Genomic DNA, 22,687 nt, shown 5'->3' with positions numbered 1-22,687 from the left:
TAAGGAGAAACAGGCTTGAGAAAATCAGATCTATAATGCATAATCAATGCCATTTAAATATCCTTAAACTACCAGGCTAAACTTCTAGCTCCTGAAAACCAAAGCTTTTACAAGCCAGTTTAGCTATTTATTATTTTTCTCTTATTGTTTTCTTTCAGGCACATCACATGATGGAGGCTATTCCCACTCTTCAGTCCTGTATGCCCTAAAAGAATGTGGCATTCGTCACATTGATACTGCAAAAAGATATGGCTGTGAATCGTATCTAAAGAAAGCCATCAGAGAGAGTGGTGTCAATCGTCAGAGCCTTTGGCTTACAACAAAACTTTGGCCTGGGGATTATGGCTATGGAACAACAAAGGCAGCATGTCTGGAATCCTGCAGAAACCTCGGCATGGATTATATTGGTAAGAAGAACGAGCAAGATAAGTTTAAGAAACAAAGTTAAATAGAAAGGTTTAAGTCACAATAGACAATAGACAATAGACAATAGGTGCAGGAGTAGGCCATTCAGCCCTTCGAGCCAGCACCGCCATTCAATGCGATCATGGCTGATCACTCTCAATCAGTACCCCGTTCCTGCCTTCTCCCCATACCCCCTCACTCCGCTATCCTTAAGAGCTCCATCCAGCTCTCTCTTGAAAGCATCCAACGAACTGGCCTCCACTGCCTTCTGAGGCAGAGAATTCCACACCTTCACCACTCTCTGACTGAAAAAGTTCTTCCTCATCTCCGTTCTAAATGGCCTACCCCTTATTCTTAAACTGTGGCCCCTTGTTCTGGACTCCCCCAACATTGGGAACATGTTTCCTGCCTCTAATGTGTCCAATCCCCTAATTATCTTATATGTTTCAATAAGATCCCCCCTCATCCTTCTAAATTCCAGTGTATACAAGCCTAATTGCTCCAGCCTTTCAACATACGACAGTCCCGCCATTCCGGGAATTGACCTCGTGAACCTACGCTGCACGCCCTCAATAGCAAGAATATCCTTCCTCAAATTTGGAGACCAAAACTGCACACAGTACTCCAGGTGCGGTCTCACCAGGGCCCGGTACAACTGTAGAAGGACCTCTTTGCTCCTATACTCAACTCCTCTTGTTATGAAGGCCAACATTCCATTGGCTTTCTTCACTGCCTGCTGTACCTGCATGCTTCCTTTCAGTGACTGATGCACTAGGACACCCAGATCTCGTTGAACATCCCCTCTTCCTAACTTGACACCATTCAGATAATAATCTGCCTTTCTATTCTTACTTCCAAAGTGAATAACCTCACACTTATCTACATTAAACTGCATCTGCCATGTATCCGCCCACTCACACAACCTGTCCAAGTCACCCTGCAGCCTTATTGCACCTTCCACACAATTCACACTACCCCCCAACAATTCACACTACCCCCCAGTCATTGTTGCTTGTTTTTTTGTGTGAAGTATGAATTTGACATAAACTTGACTTTATATTTTGAGATCCACGATTGCTCTAGATTTTTCACTGATAGTCATTTTGATGGCCCTGACTAATTATCCTGGGTGAGATGCATCCCACCGGATTGTTTTCTGTAGCGTATCTATAGGAGTTTGAGAGAATGCTTAATCTTCTCAGTGCCCAAGAAAGTAAATACAGGTGCTCCTCAGCTTATGATGGGGTTCCGTTCCGAAAAACCCATCGCAAACCGAAAATATTGTAAGTCGAAATGCATTTAATGCACGCGATCACATGGGCGGAAGCGAGCTGCGGCTCGCTAAGGGGTTGCTGCCGTTTGCTCCATCACAAAGTCGAAATATTGTAAGTCGAAGCATCGTAAGCCGGGGAACAACTGTATGTTGATGAACTTTCTAGATCACTGGAGAGTACTCTGAGGTCTAGAGAGACAATGTCCACGGCTTTGCCATCACCAACCTTTTTTGGTTACCTCTTCAGGAGGATGAGGGATGATCTTATAGAGGTGTACAAGATCTTTGGGGGGGAATAGATTGGGTAACTGCACATAATCTTTTACTCCAAGTGGAAAAATCAAGAGCCAGAGGATTTAGGTTATCGGTGAGAGGGGAACGATTGAATAGGAACCTGAGAGGCAGCTTTTTCGCACAAAGGGTAGTGGGATATGCAACAAGCGGCCAGAGGAGGTAGTTGCGGCTGGCAGTATCACAACATTTAAAAGACATTTGGAAAGGTACATGGATTGGAAATGTTTGGAAGAATATGGGCTAAATGCAGGTAGGTGGGACTAGTGTAGATAGGCAATCTTAGTCAGCACGGATAAGTTGAGCTGAAGGGCAACTTGGGTTGAAGGTCAGGCGCGGGGCACGCCGTGACGGGCGCAGGGGCGCCGATCCTACCACAGGTCCTCTTGGGGGGGGGGGAGGGAGCGCATTTATTAAAGTTTATTAGGTAAATTGTTTTCAAAAAGTAACAAAAGTCAATTTATTGAGACCGCGGGGGAATGGTGAGTAAGGTGGGCCTAAAATTGTGGCCCCATCGTGTACCGTTTTTTTCCGGATGAAAACGGCACAAATAAATATACGGGACAAACATACGGGTGGACAAACGTACAGGGACAGGGGAACAAACAAGATGAGAGTTTTAGTAATATAAATAATACAGTAGATAGATGTAGATTGATCTGTTTTGTACCACCACTATTTGTCATTTCCATTTTCCAGTATCTATTTAGCTAGGTTGATCTCTTTCTTGATTTGTATCACAGAGGAAGGAAGTAACTTTGTATTAGTTGTCCTTCGTTGGCATTTCCTCATGGTCAGAAATTACATATTTTTCAAATTTGCTGCTAGTTCTTAAAACACACTATTGGGACTATTACAAGTAGCTCATTTTAAATCTTTACACTCACCCTATTTTCCTTGACTGCTTTTTAAAAGGAAGGATTTGATGTCAGGAAGAATGTTGTAACTTACAACCTGTTATTTGTACAATTTGGCAACGAACAGCTGAACAAACAATGCTGATGTAATTTGCTGGTAATTTTCATATAAAGGGCAAACTTTCAAAGACCATTAGCATTGTTGAAAATGTGCCTGCCTATTTCCGTCTTTGCAAGCTGGAGTTACTATATGTAGGACATAGTATTCTTTTGGATTTGTTAGACTCTCATCAGGGGGAACGTTGGCAATTAGTACTGATGAATTGCACTGATAAGGAGGCACTGAAAAAAGTATTGGACAATAAGCTCCACAAATTCAATTATTTTCTATAAAGTGGTCTTTTATTTTAGCTTGCAAATACTTGTAATATTATTTGGCATCAATTTGCATGTATGGAGGAGGTAGGAGGGAAGTGACCAAACATGTGTAAGGATGAGATAAAATGGCTTACCTTCTGTGCAAGCTGTATGCAAGGGTTTTATACTTGCATGTGCTGTTCTTGTTTATGATGAGGACATTCATTCAACAACAGAATGTATGCATGCTTTCAGTGCCAGTTTTGCAAAATGGGCCTTTATCGTTCAAGGTTTAATGAACCCATCATTTTGCACAAGTACTGTTAGCAAAGTATAGGATGTTAGAATTTGCTATTGTGAGTAAAGTTAGTACCCCAGTCTTTACCTTTGCATCCTATCTCTGCGAATAGTAACCAACAATTCAGCCATGGTAGACACAAAATGCTGGAGTAACTCAGCGGACAGGCAGCACCTCCTCGACCTCCTCTTCCAGAGGGATTTTACTTCATGTTGCTGAACAAACAAAACAAAAAATATTATTTTTGTTCTATGACACTCTGGTACTGAAATTACTATCAGGTTATTATCTGAATCATTCACCCACTGAGACAATTTGTTTTCTATCTTGCCTCCGTAGATGAAAGAATGGGTCGACTGCACTTGTATTCGCTGGAATTTAGAAGGATGAGAGGGGATCTTATAGAAACATATAAAGTTCTTGGAGGATTGGACAGGGTAGATGCAGGAAAAATGTTCCCAAAGTTGGGGGAGCCAAGAACCAGGGGATCACCGTTTAAGAATAAGGGGTAGGCCATTTAGGACTAAGACAAGGAAAAACATTTTCACCCAGAGAGTTGTGAATCTGTGGAATTTCCTGCCACAGAAGGCAGTGGAGGACAATTCACTGAATGTTTTCAAGAGAGAGTTAGATTTAGCTCTTCGGGCTAAGGGAATCAAGGGATATGGGGAGAAAGCAGGAACGGGGTACTGATTTTGGATGATCAGCCATGATCATATTGAATGGCGGTGCTGGCTCAAAGGGCCGAATGGCCTACTCCTGCACCTGTGTACTTTGTTTCTATATGTCTAAATGTACTAAGTATCCAAACATGTAACGATTCTGCTGTTATTCATAACAATAGCTCTACCACACATATTTGATATATTTCTCTAAATATTGGCTTCAATTCATGACTTATTCAGTGAATATACAAATAGATGTGTATATTCCTATTTCAGATCTTTACCTCATGCATTGGCCTGACGCAAATGTCCCAGGAAAAACTAATCGCGAACTTCGAGCTGAAACGTGGCAAGCAATAGAAGAATTATACGATGAAGGTGAGTGGCAGCTATTAAACGGATGATATTGAAAAATGTCCATTTTTTTTGTGCTGCCATTTACATTTACGTTGATCGGTATGTTTAAATTTACTCTTTGAAAAATAACGGAGGGATCTTCTCCTTGGTCAGATTCCAGGTTGTGGATGATCCAGAAAGCACCCTTCCTAATGTTGCTGTAGTGGACCCATCACGATGATGTGTATGACTATAACTATGATGTTATAGATTATTATAGGAGTGATTAACGATAGTTGCTCCTCAGAACAGCATGACTTAATTTCCCAATGAACACTCTGAAGGAGCAGGAGTTGTATTACTGGTACACGGGTGAATTGCACAAGAGCTCCAGGCCACATTTCTGGGGAGCAGAGAATTCATGAAGAAATGGTCGCATTTGCATTCCACTCTGAAATAAAGTGATTTTCGAGACATCAAACTGAAAAAAAAAACAAGGCCACACTTTTGCATTTCCAGAAAACATAACTATGCTGGTATAGGCCTTTGTGACATTTGTAAATCTAATCAGTATGCCTGAGGATATGAACTAAGCCACCAATTGTAAACGCATCATTCATAAACACTGCACATATTTCATTACGATATACAATAACAAGCCAGCGTCAGGAATTTCACAACGTCGCTAACTAGTTATATGCAATTGCAATGGTTGTTTACGACTGCATGATGAAAATTAAATTTGAAGTAAAAGTACGCTTATTGATGTCCACCTGGAAAGCCACAGAGATGTACAATTCCTGACACAATTGCTAAAACCTCAGTTAATAATACTTATAGAGTCCTACAGCATGGACACAGGCCCTCCATCCGTGGCGCTGATCGCGATGCAGCCCGTCGGTGAACCTCTCTCGTACATGAACTAACTTCTAGCTTACTGGCGCCTGCCTTTATACAAGTAAGAAATCAGCTGTTGAAAAACCGGCGGTAAGTCCTGGCCAATAGCGCTGCTCCCAAATTCAAACTATTACCAATGGCAGGGGACTGCATCCCAGTCATTCCCCTCCCACCCCCCCCCCCCCCCCCCCCCAGGGAACAAAGCACTATCAGCCGCAGACTGGCCCGTAAAGCAATACACAGCGCTACAGACTTGGCGCGTAAATCAATACACACAGCTCAATACACACAGCACTACAGACTTGGCGCGTAAAGATAATACACACAACGCTACAGACTTGACGCATAAATCAACACACAACGCTACAGACTTGGCGCGTAAATCAATACACACAGTGCTACAGACTTGACACGCAAATCAATACACACAGCGCTACAGACGGTGCGTAAAGATAATACACACAGTGCTACAGACTTGGCGCGTAAAGGTAACACACACAACACTGCTGGTTTGGCGCGCAAAGATTTAAACAGAGCGCTGTCGGCTTAGTGCATGGGAATTTAAACAAAGAGCTGTCGGCTGCCTGGCTATGGGTTCTAAATATAGCGCTACCGGCCGCAGCGCTCGGCTTTACACATAGTGCTATGGCCACAGTGCTATGGGTCACAGACTGTTCGAGCAAAATTCTCGTATAACAAATATTTCTCAGCAAAATGACAAGATATGGTGATAATAATCTGCCCTTTTGGAATATTTCATGTTGTGTGTTTTATTCTTTTCTTGCTATATTTCAAATGTAGTGAAACTATTTGTTATCTCTCTTTACTTTTAAATAATATTTCTTGTTCTTTTAAAACGTTTATATTTCTTGGTATCTGCCTCATAAATCTCTTACTTCCAGACTTCCTGAGGGAATAGCATTCATAGAAAGTGCCATCTGTGTCTCAGAATGGTGTCACTTTTTCCATCAGACATATCTGCGGCAGCAAACGCGAGCTAGACAATAGACAATAGACAATAGGTGCAGGAGGAGGACATTCGGCCCTTCGAGCCAGCACCACCATTCAATGTGATCATGGCTGATCATTCACAATCAGTACCCCGTTCCTGCCTTCTCCCCATACCCCTGACTCCGCTATCCTTAAGAGCTCTATCTAGCTCTCTTGAATGCATTCAGAGAATTGGCCTCCACTGCCTTCTGAGGCAAAAAATTCCACAACTTCACAACTCTCTGAGTGAAAAAGTTTTTCCTCATCTTCATTCTAAATGACCTACCACTTATTCTTACACTGTGGCCCCTGGTTCGGGACTCCCCCAACATTGGGAACGTGTATCCTGCCTCTAGCCTGTCCAATCCCTTAATAATCTTACATGTTTCAATACGATCCCCTCTCATCCTTCTAAATTTCAGTATATACAAGCCCAGTCGCTATGGGTTGATAAATGAACTAGTCCATTAAATTATCATGAGTGTGCAGGTGACTGGTAAAATCTGGAGGATTTAATGCAAATGTGGAAAGAATATAATGGGATTAGTGAAGCGGGTGCTTTACAATGATCGTGGACGAGAGGCTGAAGGGCCTTTTCCCATATTGTAATATTCTACAACTCTAATTTTTCATTAAGCACTATCTGTGCTATTCTGATTTTAGTTCTTTTGCAATTATGACCTCTTGTTCATCTCTGAAATTAAACAATCTCCCGATTTTCTTCCCTAAACTGCTCTAATTATATTTCCTCTCATAAAATGCATTTCAAAACCTTCCCATTCGACTTTGTTCATTTCCCTTACAATGTCGTCACATGGCTCAGCAATATTATTTTGTTTGATAAATATCTTGTGAAGCATTTTTCAATGGTTGTGCAATAAGTAATTAAATAAGGGAAAGTTCACAGTAATATAGAAAATAGGAGCAGGAGTGAAAGATTTGGCCCTTCATGAACGACCAGCCACTATTATGCTGAATAGCTTGGCTGAACCATTCAACACAAGCATGGCTGATTATCCACTTCAGTATCCTGTCCTTGCCTTTTCTCCATATCCCTTAATCTCCTTTATATAAACATATGTACCACATTCTCGAATATGATTATTGACTTGAGTTTTATCACCGTTAAAGTTGAAAATCCTATACATTCATCACCCTTTGACTGAAGACATTTTACCTTATCTTGATTCTAAATGGCATAACTCTTCCATGACTCTCACTTTGGACTTTCCATCCACCAGGAAAATTCTCCCTGTATCTAGTCTATCCTGTCCTGTTAAAATGGTATGGGGTTCAATGAGGTCCCCTCTGTACTCCAGGGAATACAGACATACCTGACCTAATCTCTTCTCATACTTCAGTCGTGTCATCCTAGCTCAGTCCAACTCTTGCCGACGTTGTCCAATATCGATAATGCTTTCCAAGTATTCTGTAATTACATCTTTTATGACAGCTTCTAGCAACTTCCCCATTAATGATGTTACAATTATTAATGGGTAATTTCCTGTTGTTCTTACCTTCCTCATATTTGAACAGTGGACGTACATTTACCAATCGCCGGTTTATAGAAACTGCTTCAGATTGTGTATAACTTGGCATCTACCATTTGCAGGGTGTTTTTACTTCTCTTGAACGCAGCTCAGACCCAGGGGATTTGCTGGCCTTTGGCCCCATTAATGTCTCTGGGACTAAATCTTTACTGATACTGAATTATTTTAGTTTCTCCCTCTCTCCACAACCTTCAAGCTCAAAGAAGCCTGGAGGTTATATCTGTTTTCCTTTATGAAGACAAAATCAAAATATGTATTTAATTGTTCAGCCAAGGTAGACACAAAATGCTGGAGTAACTCAGCGGGTTAGGCAGCATCTCGGGAGAGAAGGAATGGGTGATGTTTCGGGTCGAGACCCTTCTTCAGACTGATGATTTAATTGTTCAGCCATATTTCTTTGTCCCCAATTATAATTCCACCAATTCTGACTGTAGAGATCCTACTGTTGGATGGTGATCAAGAGCAGGAATCCTGTCTGTTCTTTCTTTCCTTCATAGGTTTCCTCTGTTCTTCCATGGTAAAAACCATTTGTAGCAGTCCGTCCCAGCTAAATTTATATATTAATAAATTGCTATTTATTCCAAGTGAAGAAACAGTTAGCTACAGTTGTACTGATTTGAGATTAACTGTGTACTCTGCAAACATTTGCTTCAATGCACCAAAGTGTAACCTTGCAAAACTTAGAGCTTATCCAAGAGTTTATATTTTAGTCCTATTAGCCCTATTTGGCCCCTGATTGGCCCGCCACTTCCTTCTGTCCAGTCTATCTTCATGGTGTATTGCATGAGGAAGGCTGGAAATATCAGCACAGAACACCACAGGATATCCTTTTTCCCTGTGGCTATTAAACTGTACAACTCCTCCCCCTTCTGTTGTGGGATAGACTCTCCCCTTCCCCCTTTCCCCCCCCCCCTCTTCCCCAATCTTGGCACATCTCAAATCGTGGACCTTCCGCTCGTCACTTTCATGTTTCATGTATCTTGTTGTGCTTTATGACTGTTGGCTGACCAATTTCCCTCGTGGGATAAAGTTATCATATCATATCATATATTTCTATCGTCTTGTGCCATAAGGGGTGCCTGCCACCCTAGTTGTTGGCTTTTCCCCTTTCTACCTTGTCAGAGAAGATACTGAAGCTGGATAACCTGGACATCCAGACTTAAGAACAGCTTTTCCCCCATTAATATCGGACTCCTGAACCATCACCTCTTTCACACCCCCTCCCTAGAGGTGCTGCCAGGTACACCTATTCTTAACTCTACCTAATTTGGTTATTCCATTATTGTACGCTAATATTCTTTTACATTGCTTGGAGTTTGCACTACAATCTTCCACCATTCTGCTGTTTTGCACTTACCATTATATTTATCGTATTATCATTGCCACATGTATATATGTAAACTGTTTATTCTGTGAGCTTCATGTGAACAAGGAATTTTATTGCACCCTGGTGTATTGGACAATGAACTAATCAGGATCTGATGGATAATCTATCCAGGATCCACATGAATGTAAATAAAAGAATCACAAATCTCCAAAAAAATTGGATTATATTATTAACATTGCAATGCAGTGAGTGCGTGAATTCCTGTGTGAATTGTAAGGGCTGCCATTTAAATCAAAACATTCTTAAACATTTAAACATTTAAATTCTCACTTGGATTATATATTTTCAATATAAATTACTTTCCAAGGTAAACGTCGGGTAGGCAAATTGGAAAAATGTTTTTGGAAATGTATGATTCGAGAGTTTCTGCACTTTGTTCTCTGCAAAGCGATGAATAGAGGAAATTATGTTTCATCATTATCGAAAACCACGCTGTATTCCACTGTCTGTTGATAAATTTAGTAGGTTGGAGCAATTTTTATTTTGTCACAGTTTGTGTGATTTGCACAACTGGTTTGGATTTCATACATCTTGTGCTATAATTACTTTGATATGAAGCAATGAAGATGAAGGCATAACTTAAGAACATAATATAAGGGGAGACATAATTTTCTGTATCTCATTGAGATCACTCCTTTTTCTTCTTAGGAAAGAAAACTGCAGGTGCTGGTTTAAATCGAAGGTAGACACAAAATGCTGGAGTAACTCAGCGGGTCAGGCAGCATCACTGGAGAGAAGGAATGGGTGACGTTTCCGCTCGAGACCCTTCTTCAGTCTGAAGAAGGGTCTCGACCCGAAACGTCACCCATTCCTTCTCTCCAGAGATGTTGCCTGACCCGTTGAGTTACTCCAGCTTTTTGTGTCTACCTTTTTCTTCTTAAGTGAGCATAGGCCAGGATTTCGCATTGTAAACTCTTCATGTTAGGAATTAATCATCTAAGTTCTCATACTTCAGGGCCAGTAAAGGAAACTGTGACTGTACAGTACTAAAAGAGTGATCTTATCCAAGTGAGTGCAATATTAGTGAAATTCCTCACTTTTGCATTCCATTCTTCTGTTTTCCTTCTTAATTGCTAAAGGTATCTACCGTGCATGCTTACTTTGTGAAACGCTTTAGCTACCACTATTACATTTCTCTGTATAGAAATATTTACTAGGTTCTCACCAATTGAACAATCCCCAACTATTCTATTTTCCTTCCAAGGTACAAAATTTCACGTTCTCACACACTGTATTCCATTTACTGCCTTTTTGCCCATAGGCTGAATGCATGTCCTTTCGCATACTATCTCTGCCCTCCTCATAATTCACTGTCCCACTCAGCATCAGCAAACGTAAACACATTTTATTCTGCCTCTTCAACCAAGACACTCATATAAATGGTCAATTACTGATGATGCAACATCGATCCCGACAGCACCTAACTAGTTTCAGTTTCAGGGATACAGCGTGGAAACAGGCCCTTCGGCCCACCGAGTCCGCACCGACCAGCGATCCCACACATTAACACTACCCTACACACTCTTGGGACTATTTACACTTGCACCAAGCCAATTAACCTACAAACCTATACGTCTTTTGAGTGTGTGAGGAAACCGAAGATCTCGGTGAAAACCCACGCGGTCACATGGAGAACGTACGAACTCCGTACAGACAGCACCCATAGTCAGGATCGAACCCGGGTCTCTGGCACTGCAAGCGCTGTAAGGCAGCAACTCTAGCGCTGCGCCAGCGTGGCACGGTGAATGCTAAATTTGCAAAAGCTCAGTTCATTCTTATTGGAGACACAAGAGACTACAGTTGCTGGAATCTTGAGGTTGAGAAGCTCGTGGAACTTCAAGAGGCTCTGTCTGTTCATTTCCTTCCATAGACACTGCCCAACCAGGTGTGTAACTCCAGCAGCTCTAGTTTTTTTTGCTAGTCAATTGCTCCCGTTTTAAATCTTTCTCCTCTCACCATTTTGACAAACATGTGTGCTCACTGCCAAGGCCTACTGGATCTCCCCGTTGCTAACTACTTTAGCTCCTTTTTCCATTCCCATACTGTACCACTTGAGGATATCATGGGGATTGCGTGCTTCTCCATGGTGTGGGATGTCACATCATCCTTGACTCCATGTCCATTTAGCAGTGAATCGTAAATCAATACCTAATATCTTAGCTGCATTTGTCATTTTAACTCCTCTTCTCATTTCCATGCTGACCGTTCATTCCTGGGCCTTCTCCATTGCCAGAATGAGGCCACATGCAGTGGAAGAACAGCACCTCATATTCCGCTTGTTAGCTTACAACCGAACAATATGAACATTGAATTCTCCAATTTTAAATAACTAACCTAAGCCCAGCCTGCACTTCTTTCCTCCCTCTTTTTCCTCCCCTCCCCTCCCCTCCTTTCTTAGTTGTACCCCACCTGAACCCCCATCCATTTCTTCCCTTCCTCCCCCCCTCCACCTACATTCCTCTCCTGACTTCACAATTTGCAGCTCTTCCATCTTTATCTCAGACCCTTTGCCTTTTCACCATGGTCTCAAAAAACCCCCTCGCCTGTATCCACCTATCACTTGCCAGGCATTGTCCTGCCCCTTCTGTCTTCCAGCTTTGTCCCCCCCTCCCCCCCCCACCACCACCTGTGTCCAGCTTTGCCCCCCTCCCCCCCCACCACCACCTATTCATGTCCTCCAGAGATGCTGCCTGACCCGCTGAGTTACACCTGCAGTCTGTGAAACGTCACCTATCCATGTTCTCCAGAGATGCTGCCTGACCCGCTGAGTTACACCTGCAGTCTGTGAAACGTCACCTATCTATGTTCTCCAGAGATGCTGCCTGACCCGCTGAGTTACACCTGCAGTCTGTGAAACGTCACTTATCCATGATCTCCAGAGATGCTGCCTGACCCGCTGAGTTACTCCAGCACTCTGTGAAACGTTAACTATCCATGTTCTCCAGAGATGCTGCCTGACCCGCTGAGTTTATCCAGCACTTTGTATCTTTTTATGATACAGAGTGGGTTTGATTTTTCGGAAGTGATCTTAAAGGAAGTATTCCGTATGCATTAAAATAATGCCAAGCCTTTATTTCATTTAAACGGATTGGTATATTAATTGGAAAGCACGGAGAGCTAACAAGGGGACAGTAATAGGACACAGGAAACAAGTGTGCAATAATTATTACTGACACTGAACTGCAGAACATTATGCAATACCGAGCCCATTCCTCAAAACCAAGGCTACTGTTACGCAGCTAAAGAAGCAGCGACAATATATATTCACCAAAAGCAGACTTCATTTTTACTTTGAGAGGAAAAAAAACAAGATGCTTCAAATTGCCCTTCAGCTAAAGGTTAGTTGTCAGCAGCTGTACTAGAACAATGGTGAGCTGAAGTGCAGTCAAAGACGGTAGGAAGGAACTGCAGTTGCTGGTTTGCACACAAAAATAGACTCAAAATGCTGGAGTAACTTAGCCCTTAGCGGGACAGGCAACATCTCTGGATAGAAGGAATGGATGATGTTTCGGTTCGAGGCCCTTCTTCGGATGAGTCTGAAGAAGGGCCTCGAACCGAAACGTCATCCATTCCTTCTATCCTGAGATGCTGCCTGTCCCGCTGAGTTACTCCAGCATTTTGTGTCTATCTGCAATCAAAGAGATTTTTTTTCTAAAGGGCGTCTCGAAATTGGAAAAAAGTTCGGTATTTTGGAGAATTACAGAATGACAGAGGAGGAACCACACATCAGGTATGAGTGAACATTAGGGATGCCAGGTTGGCCGAGAAAAGGACGAAAGGAAAAGAGTGAGATTGTGGGGGAACCTAAAGTTAGATCTCAATATTGCATCAATATTAAATCTCTGATAATTCACTAACTGATTCTTCAGGAATTCCAATGGTTCGGCATCTGATACACCTGGTGCTCTTTCCTGCACTTTCTTTAAACTCATTTGGGATTCTGCTCCCACACTCTAAACTTACCGGGGCCCCATTCTTGCATTCACTTTAAATGCACCAGAACACAGTTCCCACTCCCCTTTTAATCTCACCGGAATACTGTTCCTGCGCTTCCTTTAAAACCCAGCCGGTTCACTAGAAAATGTGTTTTCCTCCTATATAAACTCTTTAAACGAGTGTTGGTATATTAATGGGACTAATATCCAGTACTCCTGAAAATCTGCCAACTTATCACCACCAAAGTCCCAAGGATGCAAGATTATTATTATTTTTTAAATCTTATTAATCAATTTATTTATTTATTTATTTATCTATCTATTTATTTATTTATTTGCCTATTTATCTATTTATTTATTTATTTGTCTATTTATTTATCTGTTTATTTATTTATTTATTTATTTATTCGTTCATTTTTAATTCAAAAATATTTATTAAAATATTAAAATAATATATACAATACAATAAAACCAAAACAGACCCCATCACCAGAATACTATACAAACAAATATACCAATTGAAACTATTATACAATTATATTACAATCCCCATCCAGGATACATCCAATCCCCCGCGGTGCCCAGCGGTCCCGGAAATCCTCCAGGGTGCCCGTGGACAGCGCGTAGTCCCTCTCCTACACCCCCCGGGCAGGGATGTAACCCCGGAAAAGGGGCAGGCAGCTGGCTCGGGCAGAGCCAAGGATGCAAGATTATTGGAGGTTTTACTGCATTTCCTTATGTCATAGAAGGCCAATCAGAGTGCAGTTACTGTTGAACGTATATACTCTTTCTCTAGTGCACTAATGTGTTGTTTAATTAGTGGACTCTAAGTCTAGTTGCATCCACTTTGGAACATACTTTGTAACTCTCATTTGGGTATTATCACTTTGGCACCATTGTAACTTGTGACATTTAACTGATCACCAGAAATTTTCCAGACTATTTTTTAAACTTTTATGATTTATGAGTGTGTCCACAAAGTGAAAGCTTCCTGAAGTGATGTTGTCCTGAAAAAAACAATGCAGGATAAATATAATTTCTCCTGTAAAATCTGGTATGTGATGAGATGGATCTTTCTAAAACACTGCAGTAAGTGTAGTTTGTGTCAGTGTAGTTTGTCCCAAGTTAGCTCCGAAATTAAGTTTCACTTAAATTATTAATGATGCAAATGCTTTTTGATAACATCAGTTATTAAATTTTCCGTGCTAGCAATTGGTAGGGTATCAAAATGCATTACCATTTTCCAGCAGATTAAATACCATCATGAATAGCAAGCTGTCTAATTCAAAAATATCACTCTTGATTTCCAAATTTTGATTTCCAGTAAAAGTAGCTTATTCTACATATTACAACATGATTGAAGGTTGTTGGCAAAGCTCTTTAGAGCAGCACAGCTGTTGACAGCAGGACTAATTTTCCAATTCACAAACGCAGCACTTTGTGCAAAAGATTAGAACTAAATAACCTGAGGAGCTTATGAAGTTTTAGTTTAAACTAGACCAAGTGGACCCGTTGGGCCGAAACCTCTCCTGCATTGTTGCAGCACCCTCTCCTCCCCCACTCCTCCCTTCCCCTCTCCCCGTACTCTCCCTCTCCCCTCTCCCCCTCCCTCCCTCCCTCCCTCCCCCCTCCCCTCTCTCCTCCCCCTCCCTCCACCCCCTTCCCCTCCCTCCACCCCCTCCCCCTCCCCTCTCCCTCCCCCTCCCCCTTCCCCTCCCCCACACTCCATTCCCCTCAACCCCCCTTTATCCCCCCTCCCCCTCTCTCCACTCCCTCCCTCCAAACCCCTCCCCTCCCGCTTCCCTCCCCCCTTCCCCTCCTCCCCCTCCCTGCCCTCCTCCCTCCACCCCCCTCCCTCCCTCCCTCCCTCCCTAGGAGATAGATTTAAACTTTAAAATGTAAATAACTTAAAAAATATAACACCGATTTCAATGCAACTTCTTCCCTTAGCACCAAAGGGATGACGGTGAGTAAGGTGGGCCCAAAATTGTTGTGCTATCGTGTACCGTTTTGGCTGTAGTTCAGGAACAAACAAACAAACGAGAGTTTTAGTATATAGATTACAGCTTGTTCGCATATAATTATATTTCCCTTCTTCCAATCCCTTGATTCACTTCTTCGGGACATTTTAACTGGTCTGGCACAGACCAATAAATGTCAGTTCTTTCAGCAAGCATTAAATATTTGATTAAGAGAAATATTTGGAGAAAACTGGAACCAAAATTCACATGCACATCTCCGTTACAACGACCAAGAAGAGCTCAAACCCAAAACATAGTTGCCAATTTCCCTCCACAGATGCTGCCTGACCTGCTAAGTTCTTCCAGCAATTACCTTTCTTCCTACCAGAAGACAATAGACGCATACCAGAAGACGCATACAAACCCCTCATCCGCAAGACCAAACCCACAATAAAGACGGTCAAAATATGGCCCGAGGATGCCACCCTACAACTCCAGGACTGCTTTGATCGCACCGACTGGGACCTGTTTGCACAACAGGCCACCTACGGTTCAGAGGTAGACTTGGAGGAATACGCATCCACTGTGCTCTCCTACATCAACTGCTGTGTGGAGAATGTCACGGAGGACAAGGAGATAAAGATGTTCCCAAACCGGAAACCCTGGATGAACAAGGAGGTACAGAACCTGCTGAGGGCACGCAACAATGCCTTTAAATCTGGTGACACTTCAGCATACAGTGTTTCCAGATCACACCTGAACAAAGGTATTAAAAGGGCCAAAGACACCCATAGGCAACGGGTGGAAGACCACTTCAACACCACGGACACCAGAAGCATGTGGCAGGGTGTCAGGGACATCACTGGCTACAAGAGCAGCCCTGCCTGCCCCCACAGCGATATGGCACTGACCAACGAGCTTAACACCTTCTTTGCCCGCTTTGAAACTGGCAAAACCACCTTGAGTGAAAGAACCCCAGCCGAGGCGGTGGGACAGGTCTTGCAACTGAGCACACAGGAGGTACAACGCGCTCTGCAAAGGGTCAACCCACGCAAGGCTGCAGGACCGGATGGAGTTCAAGGAAGGGTACTGAAGGACTGTGCTGAACAGCTGGCTGAGGTATTCACCAGGATCTTTAACCTGTCATTATCTCTGGCTACGGTCCCCAAGTGCCTGAAGTCGGCTATCATAGTTCCGGTGCCGAAAAAAGCAAAGATCTCCAACCTGAACGACTACCGCCCGGTTGCCCTAACGCTGATAGTCATGAAGTGCTTTGAGAGGCTGGTCCTCTCACACATCAAATCCAGCATCCCTGACTCACTGGACCCACATCAATTTGCATACAGGGCAAATAGATCCACAGAGGACGCCATCTCTCTGGCTCTTCACACTGTCCTGACTCACCTAGAGAGACAGGGCACGTACGTGAGGATGCTATTCATAGACTATAGCTCCGCCTTCAACACGGTCATCCCCACCAAGCTCATCACCTAACTCCACCAGCTAGGCCTCAGCTCGTCATTATGTGACTGGATCCTGGACTTCCTGCTGGAACGACCGCAGGCAGTGAGAATGGGCCCGCACCTGTCCTCCACTATCACCCTGAGTAACGGCACACCACAGGGCTGTGTTCTGAGCCCCATGCTCTACTCCCTCTTCACACACGACTGTGTTCCTGCATTCGACACCAACACCATTGTCAAGTTTGCAGATGACACAACGGTGATCGGGCTGATCACCAACGGGGATGAAACAAACTATAGAGCGGAGGTGCAGAACCTGGCGGACTGGTGCTCGGATAACAACCTGTCCCTAAATACCACCAAGACCAAGGAGCTGATCATGAACTTCCGTAGGTCACATAACGGGGAATATGCCCCGATCTCTATCAACGGGGACAGTGTGGAGAGAGTGTCCAGCTTCAAGTTTCTGGGCACTCACATTTCGGAGGACCTAACATGGTCCAATAACACTGCTGCGCTGGTCAAGAAGGCACAACAAAGACTGTTCTACTTAAGAACACTGAAAAAGTCTGGTCTACCCCAACAGCTGCTGACGACCTTCTACCGCTGCACCATAGAGAGCATCCTAACGCATGGCATCCCTGTGTGGTACCTCAGCTGCACGGAGGCAAAAAGTAAAGCTCTACAGCGGGTAGTCCATAGAGCTCAGAGGGCCATCGGAACACAACTACCAGACTTGGAGGGCATCTACAACACATGATGCCTCAGAAAAGCCACCAGCATCCACAAAGACTTTTCACACCCCTGCAACAGTCTGTTCGAACTCCTTCCATCGGGCAGACGATACAAGGCCTTCTACGCCCGCACCTCCAGACTCAGGAACAGCTTCATCCCCAGGGCCATAGCTGCTATGAACCGGTCCTGCTGAGCCGGATGGCCACAACGCATAGATCAACTTGCACTTTACCCTGTCCAAAACTGTTACAACTGTTTCGTTTCGTTGGGTTGCTGCTGTCTAAATTACTTAAATTTTTGCATCGTATGGGAGGCGCATTCCCAATCTCGTTGTACAACAAAGACTGTTCTACTTAAGAACACTGAAAAAGTCTGGTCTACCCCAACAGCTGCTGACGACCTTCTACCGCTGCACCATAGAGAGCAATGGTACAATGACAATAAAGATATATTGTATTGTATTGTATTGTATTGTAGTAAAGCTATCTTTCGAGTATTGTGGTCTCCCTGCTATGCGATGTTATTAAACTGGAAAGGGTGCTAAAAAAAATAACGAAATGTCGTCTGGTCTGGAGAGTTGGAGTTAGAAGGAGAGGCTGATTAAGCTAGGGCTTTTTTTTTACATTAAAGCATAGGAAACTGAGGAGTGACTTTAGAGAGGTTTATGACATAATGAGAGACATAGACAAGGTAAATAATTAGCCTTTTCCTCAGGACAGTGGAGTCAAAAGCTGTAAGGCATAGGTTTAAAACCAGAGGGGAAAGAAGTAAAGGAAAGTGAGGGACAACTCTTTTAGACAGGATTATGTGCATATGGAACCACCAGAGAAAGTGGTAGGGGCGGATAAAATTACAATATTTAAATGAATATTGTAATGAAAATGAACAGTCACTCGAAGCGAGTATGACTGTCCTCTCCATAGAGGACGCCTGTTTAACGTGGGGAGACTGGTGCACAGACAGCCACCACACGGTCCTTGACAGATCTGGGTCAGGATTCAGTGGCATGGAGCAAGACGACCGGGGGCCCTTTTCTGCTGCAGCCTTCATCCGCCTTCCCAGCCGCTGTGACGCTCCACTAAAGTCAGCCATCATCCTCCGCCTGTTCCACCGTTGAGGTCTTGGTTGGATTGCGCTTTGTCAGGGACCTCCCCCTCGACCGTACCGCCATGGATGACCCTACCAGGAGCGTAGCTCCAGACGGCATCGCTCTCGGGATCTCAGGACCACACAAGCTTCTCCACCACGACAAGGTGACAATCCACGGAGAAGAATATAGCAGTACAGCATAGGAACGGACTCGATGGCTCACAAAGTCTGTGCCGAACAGGACGTCATATTAAACTTCTCTGTCTACATATGATCTTTATCCCTTCATTCCCTGCAGATCCGTGTGCCTATCTAAAAGCCTGTGAAGCACCGCTATCGTATCTGCTTTCACCACCATCCCTGACAACACATTCCACGCACCCACCACTCTGTGTAAAAAAGACTTGCTCCACATATCTCCTTTAAACTTTCCCCTTCTGCCAAAGCTTTGCCCTCTAGTCTTTGACATTTCCATCCTGGGATAAAAAAGCATCCATAATATACCTATCTCTCCCTCTCATAATTATATATACTTTTATTATCCGGTCTCCCCTCAAACTCCGGCCCACCAGGTTTGATTAAAGATCTTCCAGGCGATCCAAATTTGTCAAGCCTTTCCTCAGAACTAACACCTTCTAATCCAAGCAGCATTCTGACAATTGTACCTTGTTAGGAAAGGTTTGAAGGGTGCAAGGAAGTGGGATTGGTTTGGTTAGGCAACTTGGACAGCAGGGACAAGTTGGACATTTGTGCCTGTTTTCATGCTATTTAGCTCTATGACTCCCCCCCCCCACCCTCCATTAACATCAAGAGAAAAAATATTCAAGGGATTTCAGGCATAGTTGGAATTGGGTCCTGGTGAATATTTATAGTTCAGTAAAAAGCACAAAGAACGATACGATACGAACTGATAGAACTTTATTTATCCCAGGAGGGAAATTGATCTGCCAACAGTCATAAAACACAAGATACGTGAAACATGAAATTAAAGTGACGAGTGGAAGGATTGGGGATGTTCAAAGATTGGGGTGGGGGGGGGGGGGGGGAGGAGGGGTGTCACTCTACCCTACGACAAAAGGGGGAGGAGTTGTACAGTTTGATAGCCACAGGGAAGAAGGATCTGTGGTGTTCTGTGCAGCTTCTTGGTGGAACCAGTCTGTTGCTGAAGGTACTCCTCAGGTTGACTAGTGTGTCACGGAGGGGGGTGAGCTGTATTGTCCAAGATGCTCTGCAGTTTGAGGAGCATCCTCCCCTCCAGGACCCCTCCCATGAATCTAACTCCGCCCCCAGGATGGAGCCAGTCTTCCTGATGAGTTTGTTAATCCTATTGGCGTCCGCGGCCTTCGCCCTGCTGCCCCAGCACATGACAGCGAAGAAGATGGCACTGGCTACTACCGATTTTGGTAGAACATCTGCAGCATCTTACTGCAGACGTTGAAGGAGCGGCGCCGTCTCAAAAAGTACAGCCGGCTCTGTCCCTTCCAGCGTTCCTGGACCAGCCCAGTTTACTATCCCTGTGCACTCCAAGGTATTTGTACTCCCTGGTAAACTGAGAACAGATTAACTAGTAATATTTTGTTGTTGATTATGAAATGTTTCTGTGACAAACTGACTGCCTTTTAACAGCACTCCAAAAACTACTTGATATTCTCTAAAGTGGATTAATATGTCTTTCTTTCAAAACCAAAACACTAAGTGCTGGGGGAATTCAGCAGGCCAGGCAACATCTGGGGAGGGAAATGGACAGATGCCATTTTGGGTCTGGGATTTTCTGCAGATTGATAGAGGGGAGAAAGCTGGTAAAGAGAGGTAAAGGGAAGGGGCGGGACAAAAACTGACCAGTGATAAGTAGATACAGCAGAGGTGATTGACAAATGTGTGGAGATGATAACAAAGGTTAGAGGTAAAATGGAGACGAAAGGGTGTCAGACAAGGAAGGAAGAGAAACAGTGAAATGTAAAGGGATGGTACATGGACAGGGACATGGGGGGGGGGGGGGGGTGGAATGGAAAATGGCAGAACTGGAAAATGGAGGGATGGGAGATGAGCATAAGGAGGAGGGGATAGAAACTGGGTGATGGGAGCATTGGGGAAAGGTGTGCACACAGATGGGGGTGGGGAGACAAACCAACAGGGTGGATCAGAGGGGGCGGTCAAGGCATCATGGAGTGATACAGTGTGGAAACAGGCCCTTTGGCCCAACTTGCCCGCACCGACCAACATGTCCCAGCTACACTAGTCCCGCCTGCCCGCATTTGGTCCATATTCCTCCAAACCTGTCCAACTGTTTCTTGAATGTTGGGATAGTCCCTGCCCCAACTACCTCCACTGGCAGCTTGTTCCATACACCCACCACCCTTGAAATGACCTGAGATTGGAGAATTCAGCGTTCATGCTGATGGGTTGTAGGCGACTGAAGGAGAATAATAGGTGTTGTTCTTCCATTCATTCTGGGTCTCCAGACTCTGATTAATTAAGTTTGGTCCCAATGAATGGTCTGCATTCATTTTGGAAAGCAGTAGCTTTATCTCAAGCATCGGTAGCAATATTGAGAGACTGAAGTTATGAACAGAGACTCAAAGTAACAAAGTTTTGAGGGAATCCCAGTCTCTCCATAAAATAAACAGAAGGTTGCCAATGTATACAATTCCCGGAAAGGAAAATGTCTGAGAACAAAGTATTTGGAGCAAAACCATACAATTGACTATGCCTTTTCTGAGTGGAGTGAACTAACACATACTGTTTAAAACAGTACTTTAGTACTTTAAACAAAGCATGAATCTCCCAGACACACAGCAGTTGAAATAAGATAAGGTTGAGCTTATGCTTGAAACAGGCATGCTGTGTCCAAATGGAGAAAGTTACTCTATATTTCACGTGTTGATCCCTCGTGTAACAAGGAAAGAAAATCCCAGGGATATCTAACACGTTATTTCTTTTGCTGTGAAATGCCACAAGCACAACATAAAGCTTCTCTGAGCCTGAGCCTGAGCCTAATCTACTTGTCATGTGGCAGAAATATAAATACTGTATTGCATAAGGAAACCGTCCAGCCAACTTTACAACTCAATTAGTAATGTCTGTGGAACAACTTTGGCTTTTCTTGCTTAATTAATAATAGGTTTTATAGAACCACAGAAATGCACAGCACAGAAACATGTCCTTTAGGCCCATCTCATCCACACTGACTGTGATGCCTGTCAATGCAAATCCTATTTGCCTGCATTAGACACAAATTCCACGCCATCTTTACTATCCAAGTACCTGTCTACACACCTTTTAACATTGTAATTTTATCTGTCTCCACCACCTCCTCTAACAACTCATTCCAAATATTCACCACTCCCTGTGCGAAAAACACACACCTCAGGTATCCCATCTTCAACCTGTCCTCTCCTACTCTCCCCAGCCCAAGATTTTGACTATTTATCTTATCTATACCACTCATCTATATACATAAACTCTTTTTTTGTTTGTTCCTGAACTACAGCCAAAACGGTACACGATAGCGCGACAATTTTAGGCCCACCTTACTCACCGTCGTCCCTTTGGTGCTATTGGAAGGTTTCATTGAAATTGGTGTTATATTTTTTAAGTTATTCACATTTTAAAGTTTAAATCTATCTCCTAGGGAGGGAGGGAGGGGGGGAGGAGGAAGGGGGGAGGAGGGAGGATAGGGGGGTTGAGAGGGATGAAGTGGGGGGGAGGGGAGGGGGGGAGGAGTGGGTGCTGCACCAATGCAGGAGAGGCTTGGGCCTAACGGCTCCACTTGGTCTAGTAATGTTATAAATCTCTATAGGTTCACCTCACAGATAGCTGCAATCCAGTAGGAATAAACCCAGCCTATTCAATCTTTCCTTATAACCCCGGCTCCTCATTTCAGGCAAAGTCCTTGTTACACAGACACAAAAAGCTGGAGTAACTCAGTGGGTCGGCCAGCGTCTCTGGAGAAAAGGAATAGGTGACGTTCCAGGTCGAGACCTTTCTCCAACCTGGCCGCCAATGTCCTTGTTAATCTCTTTAGCACTCTCTCTGTTACTACCACACTCTTCTTGGATTATGGTGACCAGAACTGTACACAATGAACAAGTGCTGTCCAACCACTTGTCTGGAATAGTTTCAGTCTGTCACCACGCTATCCAACTTTCCACCTGATCCATGTCCCACAACCTTCTTCACTATCTACGCCTTCTTTGCT

General features: G+C 43.7%; 1 protein-coding gene across 5 annotated transcripts in view; it reads left to right on the top strand.

The window, feature by feature from the left end:
* Positions 1–22,687, top strand: part of LOC144597909 (putative oxidoreductase ZK1290.5) — a 101,952-nt gene that overhangs the window by 21,667 nt on the left and 57,598 nt on the right. For all 5 annotated transcript variants that reach the window (XR_013547804.1, XM_078407693.1, XM_078407695.1 and 2 more), the window contains exons 2-3: positions 159–407; positions 4,423–4,524. Coding sequence is in view for 4 of the 5 variants with exons in the window: in XM_078407693.1 (XP_078263819.1) it covers positions 159–407; positions 4,423–4,524 (351 nt within the window). In the remaining variant the exon portion in view is untranslated. The remainder of the gene's footprint in view (positions 1–158; positions 408–4,422; positions 4,525–22,687) is intronic.

Source organism: Rhinoraja longicauda, chromosome 11 (assembly GCF_053455715.1).
Source record: "Rhinoraja longicauda isolate Sanriku21f chromosome 11, sRhiLon1.1, whole genome shotgun sequence".
NCBI classification, from domain to species: Eukaryota; Metazoa; Chordata; class Chondrichthyes; order Rajiformes; family Arhynchobatidae; genus Rhinoraja; species Rhinoraja longicauda.
This window is presented reverse-complemented; position numbering and strand designations above follow the sequence as displayed.